The sequence below is a fragment of the Aplidium turbinatum genome, chromosome 14 (genome assembly GCF_918807975.1).
Source record: "Aplidium turbinatum chromosome 14, kaAplTurb1.1, whole genome shotgun sequence".
Lineage (NCBI taxonomy): Eukaryota > Metazoa > Chordata > Ascidiacea > Aplousobranchia > Polyclinidae > Aplidium > Aplidium turbinatum.
This window is the reverse complement of record NC_137485.1, coordinates 20353577-20363521: the sequence shown is the minus strand read 5'-3', so window position 1 is coordinate 20363521 and position 9945 is coordinate 20353577. Positions and strand designations below refer to the sequence as shown.

The following is a 9945-nucleotide window of genomic DNA, read 5'->3' as shown; positions in this document are numbered from 1 at the left end:
TTTAGACTGACATGCCTACAAATAGTGAAATATTGTCATTTACGGTACTCTGAATATTGACCAATTTTAAGAAATCACTTTCAGAACCAGTTGGGAATATCCTACTTGCTTCCTGGAGCAAAAAATTGACACCTATGATTGATATGACATTAATCAAACTATGTAGTTGACTTATGTTTTTTCATGTTGTAGGTGGTAGGCTTAGATAAATTTTTAATCTGTTTCATAGTATAAATGAGTTCAATACTTTCTTGTTAGTTGATGTTTTACAAAACATTATAGAATTAATCTAGCACTGTTAAATATTATAATCAGTTTAAGAAATGGATGAAGATGTGTTTAATGAAGATGCTTCTGAGATGTCAATTATAGAGAAAGATTGGAAAAAGTTTAATAAGAGTCGAATGAAGGTAATACTTGCAATCAAACAGCTGTTTAAAAACTGCATGAAGCTGCAAATATACCATTAATGAAATGGTAATTAAAACTATGGAAATGATTATGGTGTAATGTTGCTTGGGTTCATAGTTAAAAGTAAATGATTTCAAAATGCGGTTTTATTTTCATTCAACGATATTGGAATTCAAATCAAAACATCAAATATGTAACAACATGGCAACCTTTATACACAGGCCATGACAACGTGCACTTGTGCAGCTTAAAATTTGACTGAAAGCCAATCTGTTAGTAGCCAAAATTGCGGGAGCAAGTCTTTTAGGCGCTGACAATTAGGCGCTGGTCTAATAGGCGCGCACACTGTGGCGTCTGGATATTTAGGTGCGGAGCACTGTGGCGCCTGGTCATTTAGGTGCTATTCTTAGTAAAGTCTGTAGATTGTAACAGCTTGGCAGCTTGCCAGAAAATTATATCATGGCTTCCGTGAGTGAAGCTGCTTAAACCGGCAATGCTTTTCACATAAAATGTTATATAATATTGAACAGAAAAATATATTGTTGTTTTATTGATTTATTATTGTTTTATTTGTTGTTAGTCCAGGTTTGCGTTGGTGAAAGCTTTATCAATAAATTATTCAAGCTTCCGAACATTATTGGAAGTATTCCTACGTCGTAAATCATGGCAGATCCATAGTCTTTGCCTGTCCTTTTTTGGCTACGGTAATAATATAATATTTTGTGTGAAAATCATTGCCGGTTCAAGCAGCTTCACCCATATATTTTTCTGTTTAATATATCATAATATTTTGTGTGAAAACGCATTGCCGGTTTAAGCAGCTTCACTCACGGAAGCCATGACATATTTTTCTGTTCAATTTAACATTTTGTGTGAAAAAGCATTGCCGATTTAAGCAACTTCACTCACTGAAGCCATGACCAACAACGCACACGCATTAACAAAACAACATATTTTTCTGTTCCATATAATATTTTGTTTGAAAAGCATTGCCCTACGCCCTGCCAAGCTGATACAATCTGCAGACTTTACTAGGAATAGCACCTAAATGACCGGGCGCCACAGTGCTCCGCACATAAATATCCAGACGCCACAGTGTGCGCGCCTATTAGACCAGCGCCTAACTATCAGCGCCTAACTATCAGCGCCTAATAGACGTGGACCCAAAATTGCTAGCATAAGTTAAAAGTAGTTAATAAATATAGTTATTGTGTAAATTTTGTGTGATTTTGAGTTACTTCTGTGCTATTGTTACCATTCAAATAATGGACTAGATTTTAGCATTTGTGCTGGAAATTCAAAAGGCGTCATTTTTAAAGTAAAATTAAGAATTTTGCAGTGATTTGAGAATCAGTGATCACACTTTGGGAATTTGGTTTCTCAAAACTATCATTTCAAAGAGATATAAAGTCAAGTTAGCTTAGAGTTTAAAATCAAAACTACATTGGCCTTTAGGCCAGGCCTGTGTATATAGATTGCTATGGTATACTACATTAAGTTTTATTAACTTTATCTGTTGCTTGTAATTGTTACTTGTGTTTAAACATGATACATCATGTCGTTGCATCAACCATCTGTTTGCTTGAAGTAGGTGTTGCCTGACTGACTCCAAAACGATCATACGATGAAGTGAACCAATACTGAAATGTCATATATATACGGTACTCTTAATACGTTGACATTATATATATTGCTTTTCTTCTTAGGATGGTTTTGTAGCTGGTTCAACAGCTGGTCAAGAAAGTACTCTTCAGAGTGGGTTCAATTGTGGGTTTAAACAAGGTTTTGAGTCTTCATTTCTTCTTGCGGAAATCAGAGGAGTTTTAAAGTAAAATGTTTTGCAAAAATTTTAAACTTACATTCTGAAAGCTAGTTTGATCAAGGTAAATACTTTACATTGATCAATTCAATACACTTAATTGATACAGCATTATAGAATTGTTTTGGTACATTGTATTCTTTAACAATTCCAACATTGTACCATTTGCCTCATTAAATTTTGTTGTTGATGCATGTCATATGATAGGATAGAACCTTTTTGTTGCTTTAACATTCCGGTTTAATGATGGTATTGTTTGTAGTGCACTGATGTCATATCGCGCTTCATATGAGGGCCATCCCATCACAGATGATATTATTTTGGATGCTCAGCAATTATTGGAGGATATTCTACAGTTAGAGGCTGACTGTGTGGCAGAAGATTTCTTTACCATGAAAATAAATGTACAAACCACTAATACCTATAGCCACGATTTGGACTATGAAAATGTGAACGCTGCCCATAGTAGCCTTGCCTGTTTATCAATGGATGTAGACGAAACGCTGCAAAACAACTCAAGTCCATTGGGGGAAAGTAGAAAAAACTCTTTTGGTATGGACCTATGTTCCAGTAATGAACTTACTCATTCCCCATCGGAAAACCCACCTAATGATACAAAAAAAACACCAACCGGTGAGATAATGTGTTACCAATTACCATGATAGTATTTGTTTAAACATTGCACTTACTACTTTGGTTATTTTTTACATCGGCGTTATCAGCTGTATGGTGTAAAGGTGGGAAAGTCTGACTCCAGTGCAACAAAGCGCACGACTGTTTCAACGAGTCACGTTGAAAACAGGTTGAATGTGCAAACGAAGATTTGCCTTGTGTTTTCCATTGAAGCCAATGTTAGATCACCACGGCAAGTCAAGTGGACTTAAGCGTTGTCAAATAACTGCTCAGTTGTTCGCTTCTTTAATACTATAGCTCAGTTGGGAAAGTGAAAAAACAACAACAAAGCAACGCGGGTTCAACTCTCAGGGTGTGCGCTTAAACAAAACACATCAAGGACATCTCTCCATTATATGATGGTTTAATTCACTTAGTGGATAAATTTCAAAAATTTTGTTTCGCTGCAAAATTTCCCTGTCATTTTATAGTTACACATCAGTTAGCCTTCTTGGAGAGTAGTTCGTCCGTTACTCATAGTGTGTAGCCTCGACATTAGTGGCCAAGCATGACGTAATAGTTTACATTTTTTCTTGCAGTTTTCTCAAACGCCAAGAGCGAACGTCATATTCACCCTGAAATGAAACTTGAAGAAGTGAAAAAATTGTTATTATCTTGCCCAGAAATACAAGACGTTGTTCAAAGATGCAAACACATACTTAAACGTCTCCGGTGGACAGATGCAATGATAGATAATTTGATATAAAGTTTCTTGTGAATGTTTGTCAATGTCATCGTTTTTTAAACCTTATTTTTTCGTACCTTTAATAGTTGATAAATTATTTTTGGATAGGCTATCTGAGTATCTGTGCGTGTTTCAATAGGCTACAGTATAATTATTTTACAAGCCTTACGATTGTTTAAAAGTGTTATTTTTCAGCTTTGTTCAAACATTGTTGTTTCAAAAAATACTTTGGTTTGTAAAACAAGTTATCCAATGGTTAGTGTAATGTCCTCTAAGAAATAAGTGTTCATAGCCGATGGTAGGCAAAATGCTGAATTGGCATACGATTTTTTGCATACATATTTTGCATTGGTTTCCAGTTAATTATTATTAAAATTAACAAAGCAGATATTTTGAAAGCTTGTTATGATTGAAAAGGCAGTATCTATACTTAAAAACTCGTTAATGCCGAAGGCTTAGTATAATGAGAACCTTATCGTCTCATCCCCCGATGCTTGGATCAAGTATGGGACTCACCTTTTATACTTAAAAAACGGTACCCGGTCATTTGGTCGACAGGACGTTAGGTCGACAGAACGATTCATTTTAGGGTTAGCTAACTAACTCTAACCCTAACCCAAATGTCCTGTCACACCAAATGTCTTGTCGACCAAACGTCCTGCCGACCAAACGACCGGCTACGTAAAAAACAACATAATTCAAAAGAAGTCCAAAAACCGCCATTTTCCAAACCGAAAAATAAAACGCCACCAAGCATACAAAAGACGTTCATTAGCCTTTCTGCCCCTATTGCACAACTAAACTTCATTACTAACTAGTCTTCAACGTGCAGCCCAACAGCCCTGTTTAAAGTGCCCCTGACAGGTTGGATCCAAGTATAGTAACTTTTATAAGCATTTCCTAGCGCAGAATTATACTTAGCGAACTTTTTAATCTTAACCTTGAAGCTCGACTGGTTAGGGCGTAATTTATATCAAACGACTGTTCCGCAGCGCCACCACAGGCGAAACTCCATATTTCACTGCTCTGGGACGACTTTGGTGGTATTACGTCATCCTAAGTGGGCGTCGTTAGCGACAGATGAAACAAACGTTTCATAGATGTAATTGGTGGATCACAGTTTGGTCAGAGTTGGTACAAGCGGTTGCTTTTTTCAAAAATTTATTGTTTTTTGCAGTTTAATAAAACTGTACTGGATACGTTCCTACAAAACCTAAAATATACTTGAAGTAAAAAATTAAGAAATCGTACAAATCATCATTCATGTTTAATTCATCATCACTATTCAAAAATAAATAAAAGTTCTCTCTCTCATAATGTGCCTTCAGTTGGCCATTGAAATCCGGTGTAACGTCATCTGGATCTGAAAAATTGTTTCGGGTTCGCCAAACAATGCATGACGGCAGCACAATCCGATTGTTTCTTCCGAGAGCATCACCTTGTAGTACGCTATCCACTCCAACACATGCCTGTAGGCAACTAACTGATACTGCCTGCAAGGAAATAAAATCACTTCTTTTAGTGTGCATTCTTTAGCATTTAGGGTATTTTTAGCCTAATGTAGCATCCTTACTCTTTGGATAGGTCTCCGTTTTCTGCTTTCGGTTTATTGTTTTTCTCCAGTTCTTCCTGCTCCTCATAAAAAAAGTCCTCAAAACTGCAGGATGTAAGTGTGCCTCAAAATCGGTCAAATTTGTAACACAACTAGTAGAGGCGTCCTTCTTTAAAAGTTCTTTCGTCTATGGCACTTCATGGCAACATAGGCTGCACATTCGTTGGGCTGGGGCATAGACTGGCACTTGTGGCAAACGCACCACCTAGAGTTGCAGAAGTGACTGCTGTACTGTAGTCAATATGCTCTCTGCAATTGTCAAGTTTTGTACCACTAAACATTAACAAGGTGGCAAGGTTGTCATAGAACAAGAAGCCATAAGAAACAAGCCAAAACTAATTTCGTACAAAAATTACAAAACTATAGATGGTATGGCAGATTTCTTCAAAATGTAAAGTTTGCTCAAGCCCATTTTTACTTGAGTGGTATTAACAAAATCATCTTCAGTGAAGTGAAGAAAACATATACGACTAGTTTTGTATGGAACACTTGAAGAAAACTTTGACCATTTTCTTCTCAGCACCTTGTTTTGTGGGAAAGCGTGAAAAGAAAGCACACGGTCTTTGTCACTGTCACATAAACAGCAATTTGTAGGCATTGCCTCAACCATAAATTAAAGGTACTGTTTGTGAGATACTGTTGTTACACTGCAAGTGGCTATAGCCAGATTAAGACAAGTAAAAAAGTATCAAAATTGTAGCCCTATGAAACTGCGATTTCAGTTGAATTGAGATGCTGTTTGATAAAAATAAACTCAACCTATTTGATCGAAACCTGATTGTAATAATAAGTTCACTTTTTCATTTCGGTAATTCTTAATTTGCACATGCTTTTTAGACCAACAGAGTCCCACACATTCATGTTTTGCAGTAGCCGTACTATACCTTACCAAGTCACCGCAGAGAAAGAATGTATCCTTCCCGCTTACGGTGACGTCACAGCGGTGTTGCCATTTTTATTTTCGCAATTGAATGAGTGCCAGATTCGCCGATGTCAACGAAAGTTTGCAAGCGTGTAACTTAGCAGCCTGTTGATATTTTTTACGATTTTCTGGTCAGGGAAGTTTGTTAGTGTCATCTTTTTGGTATCTTAGATAAATTTATTTACCTGTCAAAGGCACTTTAAACTTTGAATACTTGCCAAACAGTGACACTGCTGTGCGCAGAAGTGCTCTCGCGAGGTCACGTGACTTCATATCCCGAGCTCACTATATCCCCGTGAGAACCTTATCTTCTCAGACCCAACACTTGAATCAAGTATGGGACCACCTTTACCTTTATATGTGGCATTCCGTCTCCTGCGGCGGCCTACGGGTTGCATATAGGCTACGATTACGACTAATCGGGATGCAATTAACTGACTACCGTATTAATTATCTTCGTGACTTAAGAAAAAAGTCCTCAACAAATTGTTTATATTTCTATGCTGTTTTGATAATATCTACTGTATCATTTTTGTTAGTCTTGAAAGACCTGGTGCGGTGTGTTCTGAAATGGCTATGCCCGTGGTAGGATTTCTTTCAGGGGTTTTCTTTGCCTACCTTGCTTTACGTGATGAGCTAACGCATCAAGAGTATTCTCCTCAAGACCATCAACACTTTTGATAACCCACCAAGGTCGATCAACATAGCAACTGTCTTCAAGTAGTCGCACCAACAACCTTTTGGCCAAAATGAGCGACTTACAACGATGGGAATTGGGCTTCTTACATCATAAACGGTAATAATTTCGCCAAATTTTGCGTGGCACAGTAATTGCCGTATATCATATGGTCGCAGATCAAATTAGGCATATCTACGTTTCAGTTTAATGCTATTTATTAGACGGAAATGAACAAAAACATGTTTTTTTCCAACTCTAACCCTAATTAATTCGTTTTCTGTTACAGATAGGATGCCGAGTCAGTTTGGTATAAGCTCCAGCTATCTAGCATTCTCGAGATACGGCCAAAATTGCAAACATTCGCTAAATGGCACCTTCAAGATGACATTATAATAAAAAATATCATTTTTAAATGCAGCATTAAAAATATATTCAGAATATGACCCAAAATTATTTTTTTCTAAAGTCGCTCAAAAATGGGACACTCCAGTCCATAGTACAAGTCTTGAAGCACATGTTGAAAAATAATAAAAGTATTTAACGGCAGATCGCAATCAACGAAAAATTACCAACTAGCGTCCAAACACAAAGATTTGCACAATAATTATTAGGCGCTACCCAATACAGGATGGCATCCGATCAAGGAAGTCCGAATTGAACTATTCAATAAGTAAGGAACACATTTTAGCAACATAAATTAGTATTTCGAAAACGTCGAAAGCGCAAAAATCAAAGTTGACATTCTTCTGAATTGCAAAGGAAACATCCTCACGACCAGGGGGCTCAGCTGGTGAAAAGTGATATGTTATAATTGTTATATAGTCTATGGTCGCATGGCATTAAGAATTTTACCTGCGCGAATATAGCATACCTCAAAGTCATACAATCAGAAAAAAAGTGATGTAACATTTTGTACTAGTCACCTTTTTGTGATTTCCACACAAAAAGTCTTCCGGACCTGAATTTTTGTGACGCAAAATTACGTATTCGCATATGAAAGAGCACCGCGGCAGGACATGTTTGATCCTATGGTTTCTGAACAAAAATGCTGTTTGATCGATCAATAGAATTACTAACAATAGCGTGAGCAATACAAGCAGAAATTGTACACATGTTACAATGATTGCACTCAATTATCATCTCCCAAAATGCTGCACTAATCTTTCAACAAATGACAGCTAAACAAGTTATGACAAAATGACGCAAAAAAAAAAAACAATTAAAAAATGACCATCAATTCATATGAAAACATGCAATTAACACATATCTTAACACTTTGTTTTCAAATTAAAGATTTTCTTGGAATTACCACAAATAGCCTCACAAAACACTCGAGTCAACGTTTTATTGCGGTAGTCTTGAACGCAGGTACTCGATTACCGCAGCAGAGCCTTTCTGGATTATACTTTGCCGAGGAACACGAAAGACATTTCCTTCTAGCTTTAACGAGTGCAACGTTTCAATGAGTCCTAATTCTGCAGGAACTTGCCCAATGTTGTTGTTCATTAAAGAAAGAGTTGAAAGCTTTGTAAACTTCTTCAAGCACGAAGCATCAAGTTTACTAATTTTGTTACCGTCAGCTAATAAATGTTCCAAGTTCGCCAAGTTATAAAGGGAATTTGGAAGCTCAGTAAACCGGTTGCTTGACATATTCACTTCACGCAATTCCAGTAAACTACCAAGCTGATCAGGAAAATCAAGCAAGCAATTATTACTGACATTCAAGTGTGTTAACAATGTAAGAGTACTGATCGTGCTTGGTAAGTTCACTAGTTTGTTAAACGAAATATCCAAATCAGTGAGGCTGTTGCTGAAGAAAAATATCTGTAAAGGCATTGAGGAAAGACAGCAACGTGACACATTAATATCAAGCAAAGCAACACCATTCGCTTCATTCAATCCCTGCTCCACAGCCTCTAAAGCACTGTGACTGAAATTCACCTTACATTTTGTTGCCACTGTGTGCTTTCTAGCAATTTCTGAATAGACTTCAGATTGGGGTAACGCGGAAACTTGTGATTTTTGATTTGCTGTACCTTCTGAGACAACAATCCTTGACTTCAGGTGCTTTAGTATAGCCTGTGTCCCCTGGTTAATCAAATCTCTTCGAATTGATCGCAATGGATTACCATCAAGAGCAAGTGATTTGATATTGCTCATATTACCAAGTTCAGGAGGAAGCTTTGAAATGTTGTTGTTGGCCATATCTAATCTTTCTAACCCATGAACCCAAGTGATTTCAACTGAAACAGTATCAATTTTGTTATCACGTAATTCTAAAACCATGACACAATCGGGCAAACTTGTTGGAAATTCTTTTAAAGAGTTGTTTCCAGCATAAATTTCTTTAAGAGACTTGCATGTTTTAAGCATTGGTAAGCGATCAAGTGTATTATTCCGAACATGCAGTTGTTGTAAGGATGAAAGGTCACCGATGTCTTCAGGCAAAACTTTCAGTTTGTTGTTGTCTAAATTCAACATGGCTAAATTACATATGCGGCTAATTTGAGGCAAAGTGGTCAGTTGATTATGTGACAAATTGAATGATCGAAGGTGTTCCATGTTTGTGAGTTTCAAGGGTAATTCAGAAAGCATGTTATGCGATATGTCAAGTGTTTCGCACATCTGAGCAGCATCAAAACATGGAAACTCTGTAAGCTTATTGTACTGCAATAACAGCACAACCAACTGTTTTGTTGACTCAAGGGGTGGAATTGATGTCAGACAGTTATGGCTCAAATCCAAACGCTTCAACTTCTCTAATTGTGAAATTGTTAGTGGAAGTGCCTTTAATTTATTGTCATGTAAATCCAATGAAACCAAACCTGGAAAATTTTGCAAATCTTCTGGAATTGATTCTATTTCATTTGATGATAAATTGAGTCGTGTCAATTCCACCTGATCCCACCAACACTCTTCCGAATCAAAGGAAGAGCCTTTTGTTTCAGTCGTTGGTGGTTGATTCAACAACCATACCTCATGCGGTACACTTTGTAAACTTCGATTATTCAAGTTTAACACTCCATTTTTTCTAGCTTGCTTTAATATTGCTTGAGAAATATTTGCAGCCATGCTGATAAAAAGTTAGAGCAACTTGTGTGTGTTTTTAATGTAAAATTAATACAGCAAACATTCTTGACAACGT

At 36.9% G+C, this 9945-nt stretch overlaps 2 protein-coding genes across 2 annotated transcripts; one reads left to right on the top strand and one right to left on the bottom strand.

Moving 5' to 3' along the window:
• Positions 1-200: 200 nt before the first annotated feature.
• Positions 201-3971, top strand: LOC145783500 (uncharacterized). Its single transcript, XM_082595389.1, has 4 exons — positions 201-410; positions 2118-2239; positions 2493-2863; positions 3442-3971. The coding sequence occupies exons 1-4, from the start codon at positions 324-326 to the stop codon at positions 3606-3608; spliced, it is 747 nt and encodes a 248-aa protein (XP_082451515.1). The 5' UTR covers positions 201-323; the 3' UTR covers positions 3609-3971.
• A 3033-nt stretch (positions 3972-7004) lies between these two features.
• On the bottom strand, positions 7005-9945 carry LOC145783102 (leucine-rich repeat-containing protein 40-like). Its single transcript, XM_082594876.1, has one exon. The coding sequence runs from the start codon at positions 9870-9872 to the stop codon at positions 8145-8147; it is 1728 nt and encodes a 575-aa protein (XP_082451002.1). The 5' UTR covers positions 9873-9945; the 3' UTR covers positions 7005-8144.

Excerpts from the sequence above, each read along its gene's own strand:
- LOC145783500 (XM_082595389.1), top strand. The coding sequence starts at position 324 with ATGGATGAAGATGTGTTTAATGAAGATGCTTCTGAGATGTCAATTATA. Across the intron at positions 411-2,117 it reads TTAATAAGAGTCGAATGAAG|GATGGTTTTGTAGCTGGTTC; the intron begins GTAATACTTGCA and ends TTTTCTTCTTAG. Across the intron at positions 2,864-3,441 it reads TACAAAAAAAACACCAACCG|TTTTCTCAAACGCCAAGAGC; the intron begins GTGAGATAATGT and ends TTTTTCTTGCAG.
- LOC145783102 (XM_082594876.1), bottom strand. The coding sequence starts at position 9,872 with ATGGCTGCAAATATTTCTCAAGCAATATTAAAGCAAGCTAGAAAAAAT.